Source organism: Capricornis sumatraensis, chromosome 15 (genome assembly GCF_032405125.1).
Source record: "Capricornis sumatraensis isolate serow.1 chromosome 15, serow.2, whole genome shotgun sequence".
In the NCBI taxonomy this organism is placed as follows: Eukaryota; Metazoa; Chordata; class Mammalia; order Artiodactyla; family Bovidae; genus Capricornis; species Capricornis sumatraensis.
Window position 1 is genome coordinate 55,194,862 of NC_091083.1, and position 17,726 is coordinate 55,212,587.

At 47.4% G+C, this 17,726-nt stretch overlaps 1 protein-coding gene across 3 annotated transcripts; it reads left to right on the forward strand.

Moving 5' to 3' along the window:
* Positions 1-2,408: 2,408 nt before the first annotated feature.
* On the forward strand, positions 2,409-11,452 carry UBOX5 (U-box domain containing 5). 3 transcript variants are annotated; one of them, XM_068987255.1, is made up of 4 exons: positions 2,409-2,506; positions 3,691-4,879; positions 8,189-8,350; positions 10,741-11,452. In XM_068987255.1, exons 1-4 carry the CDS (start codon positions 2,453-2,455, stop codon positions 10,947-10,949), a joined length of 1,614 nt encoding a protein of 537 aa, XP_068843356.1. In that variant the 5' UTR covers positions 2,409-2,452; the 3' UTR covers positions 10,950-11,452. The 3 variants fall into 3 exon arrangements, with proteins under 3 accessions (XP_068843356.1, XP_068843359.1, XP_068843358.1); XM_068987258.1 differs by having other exon boundaries at positions 10,746-10,898; XM_068987257.1 differs by lacking the exon at positions 8,189-8,350.
* The last annotated feature ends 6,274 nt before the right edge of the window (positions 11,453-17,726 follow it).

Genomic DNA, 17,726 nt, shown 5'->3' on the forward strand with positions numbered 1-17,726 from the left:
TCAGTGTTATTGAGCTATAATTGACACATAACGTTGTATAGTTTAAGGGGTACAACATAATGATTTTATATATATATATATATATATATATATATATATATATATATATATATATATATAGTGAAATGGTTACCATAACAAGCTTAGCTAATATCTATCACCTCAGTTCAGTTCAGTTCAGTCGCTCAGTCGTGTCCGACTCTTTGCGACCCCATGAATCACAGCACGCCAGGCCTCCCTGTCCATCACCAACTCCTGGAGTTCACTCAGATTCACGTCCATCGAGTCAGTGATGCCATCCAGCCATCTCATCCTCTGTCATCCCCTTCTCCTCCTGTCCCCAATCCCTCCCAGCCTCAAAGTCTTTTCCAATGAGTCAACTCTTTGTATGAGGTGGCCAAAGTACTGGAGTTTCAGCTTTAGCATCATTCCTTCCAAAGAAATCCCAGGGCTGATCTCCTTCAGAATGGACTTGGTTGGATCTCCTTACAGTCCAAGGGACTCTCAAGAGTCTTCTCCAACACCACAGTTCAAAAGCATCAATTCTTCGGCACTCAGCCTTCTTCACAGTCCAACTCTCACATCCATACATGACTACTGGAAAAACCATAGCCTTGACTAGACGGATCTTAGTCGGCAAAGTAATGTCTCTGCTTTTGAATATGCTATCTAGGTTGGTCATAACTTTTCTTCCAAGGAGTAAGTGTCTTAATTTCATGGCTGTAGTCACCATCTGCAGTGATTTTGCAGCCCCCAAAAATAAAGTCTGACACTGTTTCACTGTTTCCCCATCTATTTCCCATGAAGTGATGGGACCTGATGCCATGATCTTCGCTTTCTGAAATGTTGAGATTTAAGCCAACTTTTTCGCTCTCCTCTTTCACTTTCATCAAAAGGCTTTTTAGTTCCTCTTCACTTTCTGCCATAAGGGTGGTGTCATCTGCATATCTGAGGTTATTGATATTTCTCCCGGTAATCTTGATTCCAGCTTGTGTTTCTTCCAGTCCAGGGTTTCTCATGATGTACTCTGCATAGAAGTTAAAGAAGCAGGGTGACAGTATACAGCCTTGATGCACTCCTTTTCCTATTTGGAACCAGTCTGTTGTTCCATGTCCAGTTCTAACTTTTGCTTCCTGACCTGCATACAGATTTCTCAAGAGGCAGGTCAGGTGGTCTGGTTGTAGTTACATTTTTTTGTGTGTGTTGAAAACTTTTAAAGGTCTACTCTCTTGGGAGCTTTCGTATATCCAATACAGTATTGTTAACTGTAGTCACCATGTTGTATTTTACATCTCCAGACCTTCTCTTTTAAGTAGAAGTTTGTACTTTTTGACCTCCTTCATCGATTTCCCTTTCCCTGGATATTGGTCATCAAAATGACTACAGCTGACCCTTGAACAGCACAGGCTTGAACTGTGCAGGTCCACTTTATATGGATTTTCTTCACTAAATACATACCACAGTACCACACAATTTGAGGTTGGTTGAATTCACTTATGTGGAACCATCAATACAGAGGGCAGACTATAAAGTTATATGTGGATTTTCAACAGTTGTGTGGAAGGTCAATGCCCTTAATCCCTGCCTTGTTCAAGGATCAGTTGGATTTGAACTAGATGTTCTTTTAAGATGTTTTTCAACTCTTAAGATTTTCTATTTCTCAATAATAATATTTTTTACTCTTCTAATTGTTTTCACTCTCATAAAACATAACTGCATTAACAAGCGTTAAATGAAAGATGCATAGCACCACTATGATTATTTTCTGTGACCCTTTTCATTCTAAACCTTCTGGCCAAGTAATCCTCTTTTTACTTTGAGCTCATCTACCTTTGGGAGAAGGCGATGGCACCCCACTCCAGTACTCTTGCCTGGAAAATCCCATGGACGGAGGAGTCTGGTAGGCTGCAGTCCATGAGGTTGCGAAGAGTCGGACACAACTGAGCGACTTCACTTTCACTTTTCACTTTCATGCATTGGAGAAGGAAGTGGCAACCCACTCCAGTGTTCTTGCCTGGAGAATCCCAGGCACGGGGGAGCCTGGTGGGCTGCCATCTATGGGGTCGCACAGGGTCAGACATGACTGAAGTGACTTAGCAGCAGCAGCAGCATCTACTTTTGACCCTCCCTTTCCTGTTGGGAGCTCCTTGCAGAACTGATAGGCCCTTGCTTCCACTGGAGCTTTAGAACAACTGTCAGCTAGAGAACCAAACCACACAATCTGCAAAAAAAATCTCCCTTGTAATCATCGCGGGTTGTATAGAAAGAGAATAAATATAGACCATGAGAGTGTATGTTTGTTACATTTTTGTTGTTATTCTGTTTAACTGTCATCTCTTAGGAATCAACTCCTAAGACTTTAGATTTGAATTTTAACTTGTCTAATATTAAGTTTTATTTTTTCATTTAAGGCTATTTCTGATGCTTGGAAGCTATCCTTTCAGCCATAAAGATGGTAATAAATCTTTGCCTCCCACAGTTCAGACCAAGAATTTACTGCAACAAGGTAAACAGAACAAGTATATACACATAAATAAATAAATGACATCTGTTTTTCATGTTTTCCCCCATTTCCTGCCTTGTATATTAAGACAGTTCAGGCTTAATGTGCTTTCACCCTCATCATTTCAGAGTCTACCAGATGATAGTCAGGTAAGCATGGGTCAGGCTGCGCCTCTAAAGTCAGACAGCACTGTTACAAGCTGAGTTGTGACTCATTTTGTGGAGGGTTCTCTTCTTTCCAGTTCTCATCAATTTATCATTGATGATAAATTTTAATTTCACTCAAGGTCAGAGTGAAGGTGGAAATTCTCTCACTGCTGTTCTTGCTAACTTCTCATGCTAGAAATAATGGCTTATATTTGTTATATGGATTCCTTGTGCTTTATTATTTGAATTAAGCTGCTTCCCATTTTGTGCAAAGGAGGGTATGTTTCCACAGTCCAGAGCAGGGAGTAAGGAAACTCCAAGGGGAGAATTGCACTTCTCGCGAGTTTGGAATTTCTGCATGCAGCACATTATTTCAGGTTCCCAGATTATTAAGCTGACTCCTTCAGACAGTGACACCTTAAAATTTCCATTGGTTATGACAAGTATTGGAAATAGTAAGAGGGAGAAAAAGCTACTCATACTCTCACCCTTAGCACATTCACTGTTTTAAATTTCCCAGTCTTTTGTGGTCCTTGTTCCTATGCAAACTTTTTTCCTCCAGTTTCATCATTCAAAGATTTACAAGAAGGTCCTTTGTTGTGCCTTCCTGGGGAAACTGTTACAATTGATAGAGTCCAAATACAAAATTGGAAACTTCAGTGTACATCTTCATTTCCCCCTAAATCTGTACTTTTTCATCCTCTGAAATTTAAAAATAAGATTAAAAAAAGCTTGTATATCTGCTGCTCTTTCATAGAGATGTTATTTTGAAGGGATTTTGGTTGGTTAGGCAGTTTTGTTGCTCGTTTTTTAAGGATGGGCAGTATTTAGGGGCACAGTTGCCCTCAGCCTTTCGTCTGATCTTGGACGCATGCCAAAAAAAGAAAAGGAAAACCCAGGAAAATTTGATATAATAGAGGAAATTTCATGAGGACCTTCAGATTTTCTTTAGAGTTTTACTAGAAGTGACAAGTTCTTGAAAACTCACCTTGATTTAGAGCTCATCAAATCAATGTGACTCATTTTTGTCCTTAAATCTAGATATCAGCTGATGGCTATGAAGTAGAAAATCTCATCTCTGAAGACCTGGCAAAGAGAAGTCATGGTTTTAGGACAGAGTATTTCATTAAGCCACCAGTCTGTGTGACAGTTTCCTTTCCCTTCAATGTGGAAATCTGTAGGATTAACATGGATCTCTCAGCTGGGGGAAGCCAGAATGTCACTGGCCTGGAAATGTACACATCGGCCTTATCCAGCAGAGCATCTTGGAATACCCCTGAGTGCCGGACCCCAGACCCGGATGACCTATCCATTCCGAACAAGGAAGCGTTCACTTTGGTGGGCAAAGTCTTGTTGAAAAACCAGAGCCAAGTGGTATTTAGCCACAAGGGCTTCAAGGCCAGGCCACCTTTTGGCCCAGTGGAAGCCACACTCCCCTCTCCTGCTGTTGTGGCCCAAGAGCTCTGGAATAAAGGGGCTCTTTCTCTTAGTCATGTGGCCCATCTCAAGATCTGTATCACCCATGTGACAGGTGGTGGTGTCCCTTGTATCAAGCGGTTGGAGGTATGGGGTCAGCCAGCCAAAACCTGCTCTCAGGAAGTGATAGACAGTGTCCTGCTGGTTGCCTCAGAGAGCCTCCCTCAGGACTTGTCTTTACAGGCCCCAGCGTTGCCCATGGAGAGTGACTGTGATTCCGGGGGCCAGTCTGAGGGCCAGCAGGCCCCCTCTAGCCTACAGGAGCTGGCTGAGGTAATTCGAGATATACCTGAAGAGTTCTTAGATCCCATCACCCTGGAGATCATGCCTTTCCCTATGCTGCTGCCCTCAGGCAAGGTCATTGACCAGAGCACACTAGAGAAGTGTAACCGCAGTGAAGCCACATGGGGCCGAGTGCCCAGTGACCCTTTCACAGGAGTAGCCTTTACTCCGCACTCCCAGCCCCTGCCTCACCCCTCCTTGAAGGCGCGGATCGACCATTTCCTGCTTCAGCACTCCATCCCAGGCTGCCACCTGCTCGGGAGAGCACAGACTGCATTGGCAGTAACCCCTTCTTCCATTGCTCTGCCCTCTCGGAAAAGGAAGATGGAGCAGGCCGAACATGGCCCAGACAGTAGCCTTGGCTTAAATGCTTCCTGTTTTTCTACCACAAGCCTTCTGGCCTCACCCTCTACCTCAGAGCACACTGCTAAGAAAATGAAAGCTGCCAATGAGCTCATGGATTGCTCAACAGGTAATGCCCTGTCCTGTGTCCAAGCCTCTTGTTGTCTCTACTCCTCCTGGGTGACCCTTGGCACTGGCACTTTGTTTTGTGCTTTGCCAGCTTAAATTAAACCAAAATTTACTAGCTTAAAGAATCACACATTTATAGCTTCTCCCTCAGGGATCCAGGCATCACTGAGCTGGATTGTCTGCTTTAGGGTCTCTCAAGGCTGCTATCAAAGTGTGGGCAGGGCTGCAGCCATCTCAAGGGAAGGATTAAGTTCCTTGCTAAACTGTTGTGCTGTGGGCTTCACTTCCTTTTTGTCTGGTGGCTGGATTCTGCCCTCAACTCCGTGCCACGTGGGCATCTCAAGGGCAGCAAACAACATGGTAGCTATATAAACCAGCCTGTGCAAATAAGTGGAAGTCAGTCTTGTAGAACCTAATCACAGAGCGACATCACTTTTAGTGTATTCTGTAGCAAACAAGTCACTGAATCCAGTTCACACTCAAAGGACATGAGTATCAGGAGGTGGAGTCGTTGGGGGCTTCAGACACTTTCCCGCACCAATGATTCCTATTTTATTCATTATTTTTATCCAAGATTGAATTTTGTCTGATGCCTTTTCAATATCAGTCGAGATGATACTATGATTTTTCATCATTAGACCTTTTAATGCAGCAAAGTGATTGATATTGTGCCATATTCTTACTCACATCCTTGTACATGCTCAGTCAAGTCTGACTCTTTGCAACCCCATGGACTGTAGCCCACCAGGCCCTCCTGTCCATGAAATTTTCCAGGCAAGAATACTGGAGTAGGTTGTGATTTCCTACTCCAAAGGATCTTCCTGACCCAGGGGTCAAACCCACATCTCCTAAGTCTCCTGCATTGGCCTGCGAACTCTTTTCCACTGTATCACCTAGCTGGAATCAAGATTGCTAGGAGAAATCTTCAACTTCAGATAGGCAGATGATATCACTCTAATGGCAGAAAGTGAAGAACTAAAGAGCCTGTTGATGAGGGTTAAAAGAAGAGAATGAAAAGCTGGCTTAAAACTCAACATTCAAAAATCTAATTTCATGGCATCTGGTTCCATCATTTCATGGCATATTTGTATATCTGTTGAGGGGTAAAAAGTGGAAACAGTGGCAGATTTTATCTTCTTGGGCTCCAGAATCACTGTGGATGGTGACTACAGTCACAAAATTAAAAGGTGCTTGCTCCTTGGAAGAAAAGCCATGACAGACCTTGACAGCATATTAAGAAGCAGAGACATCACTTTGCCAGCAAAGATCCATATAGTCACAGCTGTAGTTTTTTCAGTAGTCATGTATGGATGCGAGAGTTGGACCATAAAGAAAGCTGAGTGCCGAGGAATTGATGCTTTCAAATTGTGATGCTGGAGAAGACTTTTTCAAACCCCTTGGACAGCAAGGGGATCAAAGCAGTCAATCCTAAAGGAAATCAACCCTGAATATTCACTGGAAGGACTGAGGCTGAAGCTGAAACTCCAATCCTTTGACCTGATGCAAAGAGCTGACTCATTTGAAAAGACCCTGATGCTGGGAAAGATTGAGGGCAGGAGAAGAGGGCAACAGAGGATGAGATGGTTGGATGGCATCACTGACTCAATGGACATAAGTTTGAGCAAACTCTGGGAGATAGTGAAGGACAGGGAAACCTGGCGTGCTGCAGTCCATGGGGTCACAAAGAGTTGGACACAACTTAGCGACTGAACAACAATGATAATGCTGTGAAGTATACTAGCAGGCTTCTTAATATTGAACTATTATTATAGTCCTGTAAGAAGTTTCGTTTGTTCATTCTTTTAGTGTGCTTCTTGGTTCTGTTTGCTAGTGTTTTTATTTAGGATTTTTGCATTCATTAATGAGATTGAACTGCAGTTGGGTGTGTGTGTGCACAAGGGCACACCATCTTTGGTCAGGTTTTGGTTTCGATGATTTGTTCCATAAGAATTAGGAAATTCTCCTTTTCTAAACTCTGGAACAACTTAATAGTTTTAGAATCATTTACACTTGGCATTTTGGTAAAATTCCCCTGTGATTGTCAGTGCTTGGTGCTTTTGGGGAAAGCTCTGACAACTTTTTTTTTCCTTATGAAAACTAGTCCGTTTAGATTTTACCATTCTTTAAAGTTCCTCTCTTAGTCTAAAAGGGTTACATGATTGTAATTTAAAGATTACGTCTGTGTCTTCTCTGACTTTTGAGTGTAAATTTTAGTTAACAAGACTCCCAGAAACTCCTGGAAGCCTCTGAGGTGCAGTGGGGCAAGATGAAGAGAAAGGTGCTTAGACCTTGATATTTGTGGAAGTCTCCATTGGTGTTAGCCTCAAGAGATCTGTTGGTGACACAGGAGCATGCTGACTAGTGCTCCTTCAAGGCCTCAGGCTGATAGCCTATATCCTACATACTGTAGAACAAACATTCTGCTCCCTACTTTGGGGTACTTTTAGTATACCACTTTGGGGAATCCTGCTATCTGGCAAATCTCTGGGTTCGTTTTTGGGCAGCTGTCCCCATCGCCTGCTGCCTTCACCCTTGGCCCATATCCAGAGAAGGCCCTCTAGATAGTGAAATGGGTAGAGGGGTCTTCATTATTCCACTCCGTAATAACTGCTTTGCTTTACCTACGGAGGCAAGAAGATTGGGACACCGAAAGAGTGCAGGCCAGTGGCCCTGCCCTGAAGAGCTGAGGAACTAGCAGATGGGAACGGGTAGACTAAGGCTTTTGAGGAGGGAGTGGGGGCAAGGAGCAGGGTTACAAGGCTGGGCATTTGCTTACCCCAGTTATTTCCTTGGCAAGTAGGGACACTTCGGAAAGTAGGGTGCAGTTCTGCAGATGAGCCACTAGGTGGCCCAGACCTGCCCAGTAATTTGTACAGGAGGAGGAAAGCTGGCAGAGAGCCCAGGAATCCTGAAAGCAATGTGAGATGGGTAAGAACTGCCAGGAACACCAGGGCTTTACCTCCTGCTATCCTGTTATCACAGTCTATTAGTGGAAACTAGGGAGGACTTTCTTTATGTCTGTGTCTATTTGAAGTTAAAAGTACCATTCATTCTGTGGGGCTTCCCTGGCCGTCTAGTGGTTAGGACTCCACACTTGGACTGCAGGGCTCACATGTTCGGTCCCTGGTCGAGGAAGTGAGATCCCTCACGCTGTGTGGCTTGGCCAAGGACAAGTAAATAAATAAAATGAGAATATTTTTAAAAGAAGGAGAAGAAACACTATTTTGTGGTCTTCAGAGGACTTTGTGTTTTGGTTTTCTCTTTTGCCAGAACTCTCTCTGGATATTATGGTCTGTATATCTCTTAACAGGCCCAGTGTCCCATGAGCAAAAACTGTCACAAAGCTTGGAAATTGCCTTGACATCAACCCTTGGCTCCATGCCCTCCTTCACATCTCGGCTGACCAGGGGACAGCTCCAGCACCTCAGCACAAGAGGGGGCAGTACTTCCTGGAGGCCCGGCACCAGCTCAGGTAAGAGCTGTCCATCTCCTCAGACCCTTGAACAGAACACTGGGCCATGCCTCTGGGACTCTGGACCTCCACACCCAGGCTCCCCTAGTTCCAACAGCCAGGCCGTTCCTTTTCTAGGGGGATTTGCCTATGAAGTGTAACTCTTCACAGGAAAGGCTTTCTCTATTTAATTCCTAGTAATTCTGGGGTGTTGGGGCTTGGTGATTTTGGTAAGATCTAACGTTAATTACTCTGTCCTGAGGACATTTGTTTGTTTCTCCATTTTGGTTTTTTTTTTTTTAATCTAGTCTGTCTCTCATCTGACATCTGTGGTACTTTATGTAAATGTGGAGAGTAATTTCTAGTTGAGTATGCCGTCTTCATCCCTGCCTATTAGCCAGCATCTTAGAACAGTGGTAGCTTACTGATTCAAGTTTTGCCTAAAATGAACTTGGGATCACAATGGATGATAGACTAGTCAGGATACAAAGCAAGAGAACCTGGGGCACTTTTTACAAGGTGAAATCTGGTGGGGCTAATGATAAGGTGTACACTTTCTTCCTCTTGCCTGTCTAAACTGAGTTTGTTCTCATTGCTTGGATCCCAGGCCAGCTTACCTTTTCTGCCTCTTGTCCCCACTTCTCTGTTTCTCTGATTATGGTTCCATCCTGATCATTCCCAGAACCTGTCTCATCCAGGTGGCCAGCAGTTTCCATAACCCCAGATTTGATGGTCACTCACCTTCTTGGCAGCATTTATTGTGGCTCCCCTCTCCCTCCTTCCTGAAACACCTTCTGTCTTGGCCTTCCAGATGTTATGCTCTTTTTCTCCAATTTTCAACAGTATCTCTTCAGTTTCCATTGCTGATGCTTTCTTCTCTTCCAGACTCTGGTCTTGGACCCTTTTCGCTATGCTCTGTGTCACTCAAGTGAGAGCCCACTTGGCCAGTGACTGCCCATGTTCACGTATAGCTCCTGCCTCTTCTTGGAACTCAGACCCTGACCTCCCTTCGAGCTACTTGGCACCCCTATAGGGGAAACTCATGGATATCTTAAGTGAATTTCTAACTCAGAACTGCAGGTGCCTCCAAAGCACCCCCATCATCCAGTCACTGGTAAAGAGCAAGCATCTTCTACCCTGTAGTCAAGCCCATAACATGGGAGGTCATCCTTGGTTTCCGTCAACATTCCTGACATTCTGTTCATCTTCAGGTCCTTTTTCCACTCCTCCAAAGTAGATCTCAGGGAGGTCCTCTCTGCTCCATCGCTCTTGCTGCCACCTTGCCCTGGCTCCTGCGCCGCTCCCCCAGATTCCTGTAGCAGCCTCTGCTGCTCCTCTGCAGTCACCCTTACCCTGCCCGTCCTCTTCACAGAGCCTTCAGGATCTTCTTATAATGTCAGCCAGATCATGGTATTCCACTTCTTAGAATTCTTCCAAGATATCCTTTTGAACTTTGAATGAAGTAGAAATTGCTGCCTGTGAGGTCTTGCATGTTCTGCCAGACTCTCGAAGCCGCACGCTTTCGTATCACACCTCTTGTCTTTTCTGTGTCTTTAATGGACCAGCCTCTCTTTGTATGCGGTATCTCTTTCACCTCATGCATGGCTGGCTCCCTTTCATTCTTATGGCTCTTCACCCAAGAACCCATCCTTGCCCTCTCCAGGTGGGTATGGATTGATGGAGAGAGAGCAACAACCCTAGACAAGGGCCATGAGAGAAGGAAGAGCGGCAGGTATAGCTTGGGGAGGAGGGGTGGCAGGACCTGCCCGCTGTGGCCTTCATTCAGGAAACCTTGTGGGAAGCATGAAGGGGAGAGCCTGAAGCACAAGAAGGGGGTTGACGGACGGGTTGGGAGGGGAGCTGCTGGGCTCCAGGGCTACAGTGATGCAGGGCCAGGTTCAGCAGGCAGATCTGCCATAGACAGACCTCAGCCCTACCCCTCTGGTGACCTCTGTCCCCTCTTGACATGCTCAGCCCGGGTATATCACACCATATTTTGCTTTTTCCTCTGCTTGTCACATCTCACCTTTCTTGCAGTTTATCAGGGTTGTCAGGGTGAGCTTGTGCCTTGCTCTGACCTTGGCAGCCTATCCGGGGGAAAGTCCATCTTGCTGGAGAGCCACAGGCAGGGCCCAGTGCTGCCCAGCAGCCCTCGAAAGCCAGCTTTTCTTGAGCATTCATTGGAGCACTGATGATCGAGAGGAGGTTCCCAAGATTCTCAGGCTCCCTAAAACCCTCCCCTCCCTGATCAGTAAGGGGTGACCTAGGGAGGGAGGAAGCCAGGCTGCTGCAGGGTGCAGGGTAGAGAAGCTTCTTATTCTACTCCAGGCACATGCCCTGCCTCCCAGATGGAGTCTGGACCGGGGACCACTTTCCCTAACCCTGGTTTGTTTTCCTCCCTGATTCACCAGAGCAGTCTGGGAGCAGCCTGGGCCCTGAATGCACATCCTGCAAAAGAGTGTTCTCTCCCTACTTCAAAAGGGAGCCTGCGTACCAGCTTCCCTGTGGTCACCTCCTGTGCCGGCCCTGCCTGAGCGAGAAGCAGCGCTCCCCGGCCATGACATGCACAGCCTGCCAGCAGCCATTCGCCAGCCAGGACATTCTGCGGGTTCACTTCTGAGTGACCAGCTTCAACCTGAGAAGACCCATCGCTGGGAGGAGCTGAGGAGGAGTGATTGGGGGGCTCAAAGCTCCTGAGGTCTGGCCTGGTCCCAGGCACAGGGTGGGGGGTTGCTCCGCTTTCTCCAGGGCTTTCCCTTTGTCTCCTCCCACAGTGTAGCACGTGGGCCTACAGAGTGACGGGTGGGGAAAGGGCCCTCCACACCCACTCAAGTGGCGATAGGATAGCAAAGCCATAGTTCGGGCTGGGAGGGATTGGGGAGGTGTCCCTGCCCTCCACTGCCTCCCTGCCAGAGCCCAGGGTCTGCTAGAGCCAGCCCCACGCTCTGAGCCACATTCTCTGCACACACGTCTCATCCTCCAAGGCGGATGTGAGTGTGGCTCTGGATCTCAGAGAGAGCCTCCACCTTCAGTGTCACCCACAAGTGGAGTGCGGCGAGGATCTGTGGAGTGAATGACTCAGCCCCTCTGACTGGCATACCACTCTGAGCCTTAATAAAGCGATGGCTGATGCCTGCCGTGGACTTCCTCTCGTCTGTGTCGTCATACTCCTGTCCCCCACTGCACCCACACAGAGTGGAACTGTCCTAGGGCAGCTGTGAGCAGTCACTGCAACCCTGTTGGACCATAATGTGGGTCAGTGACCTGAAGGGACAGGTGCCTCTGATGCAGGAGGGTCTGTGGGTGGACATGCACGCCGACGGAGAGGGCTGAGCAACCCCCTCGGTGGGTGACCCTGGCTTAGCTGCACATTGGCAGAGCTGCACTGCCCTCTGAGGGGGGGGTGTACCTTTTCTGTGTGGGGCCTATTTCAGAAAAGATACTTGTTTATAGACTGCATCTTCTTTTTTTCCATTCAAAATTTTGTTTTATGAAAAATATACATTCCTACAACTGTTTGCTGTGTGGAGTCGGTCCTAGTCATGGGAGACTATCAGTGAGGAAATTCAGTGTGCTCTTCTCTGTTCCCTTCTGTGCATGTTGGGGAAGGAGGAGCTGAGAGGCGATGCTTCTTATTTTGTATTTGAGATTTCATCACAAGCACCTGTGGACAGGTGTGGGGGGGTCTCAAGCCACTCAGGGTCTTGAACCACTTGTTCTCCCCAGCTCCCACAGGCCTGCTGCCTCCACTTTGCTCTAGGGGGACCTCCAGGGGAGGAGGCCTGTGTTCTCACTAGCTTCTGTGCTTTGCACACAGGACAGAGAGAACTATACTTCTTAGACTAATGGGGGAAGGAGGAAGCTTATTAAAAATTCCATTCTTGGACTCCATATCTAAGACTCTAGAGAGATGGGGTTGGGGTTACAGAATGTGTTTTTAAGGTGTGTATGTCCACAAAGGTGGCTGCAGAGAGGCAATCCCACCCTCCCCTCTGCCTCCTGGTGACACTTCCTTTGACCTCTCACCTGACTATGAGACTCCAGGGTCTACATTGGTGGGCTTTCGAGACTCCTGTGTGTCCTTTGGCTTTAAATGTCTGAAACACTCCAGATTCTTTCCTTATCTTCCTTGTGTGCTTGTATTCTAGGAAAAGCTCCACCATTTGTAGCAAAAGCACAGCCTTGGGGAACTAATAGCCTAGTTCTCCAAGAGCAAGTTCACTGCTGAGAGGCCTTCCCTCTGGGGTTTGTCCTGTCTCTCCCAACCTGGGAGCCTGAGGAGGCTCCAGCACTGGGTCAGCATAAAGCACAGAGTGCCTAGATGAGGGTAGAATTGCCTCCCCTCCTGCAGGGGGCCTGGTGATCTGCATTTTGAACACACTTCTGCTCCCCAGGGAGTTCTGGGGGAAACCAGGCCTGGGAGCCCCTGGGATGGACAGGTGGAGACACAGGCATATCCTTGGAGATGGATCCATTTGTATCTCAAGGAGTCCCCCAGAGTGAAGTGTTCTTTTCACCATCCTTGCAGAAACACACTGAGTTTCTCTCCCCCAGCAAATGAGGATACCTTCTCTTGCTGTCCTAGACTCAAAGGGTAGTTTGTTTCTCACCAGAGCTGGGGCCAGGCACAAAGCAGCTAACCATCAAACTCAAGGAGCTGGACTCTACTGACTGAGACTCAGAACTTCAAAGACTTGATGTGACCCTTCTGCCCTCTCACCTGACCACAGGTTCTGTTGGGGCACAGTTCCCCTTTTCGGTAGCATTTTCTCAACTCAAATTTCATTTTGAAGACATGCAACCCTGGGCCCTTTGAGGGCAGGAAACATCCCCAGCGGCTGGTCTCCAAATCACCCTCAAAAGTGCAGCGTGAGATCTCGCGCCACATCCTGCCGTCCTCCTTGGGGGCCCTAGGTCCCAGTCCTTGGCTACTCTGCCCCTCACTCGTGCACGCTCTGCCATCGTCCTCCAGCCCCAAACAGAAGGGAGGGCCACTCACACTCCTGAAGTAGAAGTAGGAAAACCAAATCGCCAAGAAGATGAGCTCTGTACCCAGGGTACTCCACCTCCAGGTGGCGTCTGGGTCTTGGGGCCAGGTGGAATCCCCAAGCCCCTCTTCAGTCCTGCTTCCTCCCCTGAGTCTCCAGGCTGAGGCCGCTCAGCTGCTGGGTGCTTTTCCATTCCCCAGGAAACAATGCTGCCTGGGTTGCTGTAAGTAGGTCTACAGACAAAGAGACCTGCCCCTGGAGGAAGCTGGCTGCCAGGCTGCCAGGCTTCTGCTTACCTCCCACCTGCAGATTGTGATGCTGGGCAGGCTGCTGGTGTGCTGGCCCCCTTCTCCAGCCCTCTCTCCAGCTTCCACCAGCCTCCCTGGCCTCTCAGTCCACCTACACAGGCAGGCTGTTTCCTTCCAATTCGAGACTGGAAGGGGAGTGACTGGGTTGGGAATTGGCCAAAGAGGCACTGGCCAGTAGAGTGGGTATTTAATTTAAAATAAATTTGAAAAGTCCTACCAGCCATATTTGAAGTACTTAATAGTCACAGGTGCTGGTGGCACCCTGTTGGACAGCGTAGAAAACAACATTCCACCCACCATCAAGGAAAGTTCTATTGTACAATGCTGGGCCGGAGTAGGAACTTGGTGAGAATGGCCCTTGGCGTTCCCTTAACCCTTAGGAATCTGCCTCCTGGGCAATAAGGAACACTGGGTGTAGAGCTTTGAATGGAGAGCGGGACAGTGGGGTAGGGAATCAGGTATGCCTGAAAACCTTCCCTACCACCCCACCCCCAGATCTGGCAGAGGCCATAACCCCGGGCTCTGGGCTGTAATGTGCTCCCTCCTGTACGAAGAGATGCTGTGGCCCCAAGCTGTGACCAGATCTCCAGAGTGGCACAGGGAGGAGGTGAGGAGGACGGAGGATGAGACGGCCATGTGGCGGTTGGCAGAGGCTTTCCATTAAGGTTTGCATCAGTAACAAGATAATGCTACCCATAGCCATATTACTGAAAGATAACCACTCAAACAAGGCTCTCCTGGCTCTTTCCCCTTCACTGTTTTTCTGTAAGGAAAAAGACGCACATGTATACACTGTGTGGTTCTGTTGTCTGTTTTCTCCCTTAACGTTATTTAAGGGACATTTGCCCTCGTCATACATGCTGGGTTTTTTTTTGGTTGCATTGAGTCCTTGTTGCTGTGTGTCAGCTTTGTCTAGTTGTGGTTCATGGGCTTCTCACTGCACTGGTTTCTGCTGTTGCAGAGCACGGGCTCTAAGCACATCGGCTTCAGTAGTTTCAGCACACAGGCTCGGTAGTTGCAGCTCTAGGGCCCTAGAGCTTGGGCTCTGCAGTTGTGGCACACATGCCCGTGGCATGTGGAATCTTCCTGGGCCAGGGATCGAACCCATGTCCCCTGCACTGGCAGGCAGATTCCTATCCACTGCACCACCAGGGAAGTCCCACACTATTCTTATTATAAAGATCATTTTGAAGAACAGGCCAGAATAACCAAAAAAAAAAAAACCTTTAAAATGAACAGTTTAAGTTGGAGGTTGGGAAAACTAAAGAATATACAAACAAACCAATGAAACATTAAACAAAATCCAGAAACAGGCTCAACTGCATATGGAAATTGAGGGGGGTGGGTATCTTTCAGGAAGTGGTGCCAGAGTCACTGGAAGAAGGAAAACATCTAAGAACTAGAAGAAAATGGAAAATGAGGAAATTCCTGTAAACCTGAAAATGATAAAGACTCCTGATTTCAGAATCCACATATAGTAAGGGGAGAGACTGATACACTTGACTGCATGAAAAATTAAAACAACATATATAGAAAAAGAAATCCAATATTAGCAAACTAAGAACATAAATTACAAGCTAGACCAATATATAGCTTCTAAATACAAGAAAGATGCACAAAGAAATGCAAATGGCCTTTTCAGCAGGTCAAAAGATGCTCAACCTTGCTCATAATATGATGAAATTTTTAGAAAAGACTGAAATACCATTTCTTGTTTAGTAGATTAACACAAATCTCAAAATTTGACCACAATCTGCTGTTGAGGCTGTGGGAATGCAAGCAGTATTCAAGGGAATGCAAGAGGCTGTGGGAATGGAGGGAAATATCTAACAAAGCTACAAACACACGATCCCTCTGACCCCGCCATCCCACCTATAGGATTCCAGCCCAAAGATTCCTTGGCAGAAAATGAAGAGAACAATTCCAGCCCCATCCACAGGCAGCCTGAGCAGCCAGGACCGATCCCTGTGGGCTAAGAGCCACATTCCCCCTGTGGGAGGGGACAGCGGCTCCAGAAGTTAGGCCTAGGAACAAGTGGTTTATACACACAGGATTCTGCATGTGTTCTCTAAGAGGTTATAGAGACTGTGAAGCCCACCCAGGTATGAAAACAAACAAAAGACCTTTGCCTTCAAAAGTCTTGTAGAAAGTTTCTATTATTGTGCACACCTGTTCTGGGCATCATGCTAAGTGTTTCATATGTATTATCTCATTTAATCCTCACAATTCTCAGTAGAAGGAGGAAGCTGAGGCCTAGTTCCATGAAGAACTCATCTCATTGACTCTAAGGTCACCAACTTAACCCCTGTGATGTTCTGTAGGTAGCAGAGGCTGGGAAAGAGCAGACTCAGGTCCCCTCTACAGAGGTGGCCTGGATATTGTCAGCACAGAGCCTCTAAGGATCCCTCCATTGAATGGGAACCTAGTGCAAGGCACAGGGGAACTGCCAGCACCCATCTTCGGGGAGACCATCCAACTCCACAGTCTATAGAAACCTATCCACTTTGGCCCAAGTTCATCATGAGACCCAGAACTAAAGGCATAAAAAAGTATGGAATAACAACTCATGACCAAGCTACAGCACAGCTTTTGAAAATTCAAAAATATTACACCTCTAGGCCCCAAAATAAGAGAATTTCCCTCCCGTTCCCATAAAGTCTCACAGCATTAAATTCATGTAAATGGATACATCTGATTGAAATGTTAATGGAAAAGTACAGATACTGAAAGAGGAGGGTGTGGGAAGGAGCAAGGAGACAGATGGGAGAGAGGCTTAGGAATGGTCTCTAGCTCGCTGTGCCAAGCACAGTGGGTGCGAGGATCCTGAAATGTGGCTGCCATGGTACAGACAGCCACTCCAGTTGTGTGATGTATGTGGCTGGGCGAGATCCAGTCTAAAAGAGAAACTGGGTGATTGGGAAACAGTCATCAATGTGATAACCTATGTGGTCCTGGTGGGATGGGCAGGCATAAGGGATGGACAAACTGGGGGACAGTCCTGGGAAAATATCAGTAAACAGAGGTGGGAGTAGGGACACCCTCTGACCGATACCCTCTAAACTGGTAAGAGGAACTGGGTTTGAAAAGAGAGGGGCTAGAGAATCAGCATGGGGGAAGCAGAGACACAGGCTAGCCTCCCCTTCCCATGATTCCTCCGAGCCTCCCCTTGGGCCCAGGCCCAGACATCAACTGTGACTCAGCTGATGAAATGCAACCCCACGGCTCATTAATTAGGAAGTCTGTAATTAGCCTGTCTCAGAGACCAGGATCCCCCAGAGAGAGCCCCTCTCACCTGCCTTCCTCTCCCTCCCACCCCAAGAATGAGATCAGGCTTGAGGGGATCTGGCCCCTGGGAACAAGCAGCAGGAGAGGAAGCATGAACACGGTGGGAAATGAGATGCCGGGGCACGCGTTTCTGCGCTAGGCAGCCTCGGCAGATTGACCTTCTGCAATGAGAGGACGGAAATGATGGTGTCTCAGCTCCTGACAGTTTCCTCGACTCGAGAAACCCCTGGGCAGGTTTGGGTGGCCTGGCTGGATCTGTTCAAGCTTGGTTTGTTTGAGGCCTGAAAGCCATGGCCCGCGGGGCTCGGTCTGGAGCAAAAATATAGATTCAGTTGCCAGAATGCGGTTTCACATGATGTGTGATGTCAGTCAGCAACTCTTCTTCAAGTCCCCCAGTTATCCTCCCATCTCCCTCCCGCAGAACTTTGTGTGCATGCTCCTATACCTCTTTTCAGTGCTTCCTGGAAAGGTCTATTCCAGACCGTAGTCTCCAGACTTGCCTCCTGACTTCACACCACTGGGATGATTTCAAATGATGGGTTGCCAATTATTCAGCACTCCTCCCACCCAAAGGAGCTCTTTGTTCCTTCTCTTGACCCTGTGGACAGGCTTGTGGCTGCTTCAGCTCATGGAATGTGGCAGCAGTGACTCTACATGATTTCTGAGGCTGTCACTCTGCTTTGTTTGCTGGAACACTCACTCTTGAAGCCTTGAGCCACCAAGCAAAAAGTCCAGCTGTCCCAAGGCTACCAGGCGTGAGAAGCCACACAGAGGCCATAGGCAAGCAGGCACTCCAGTCTGTAGTCCCAACCTAGC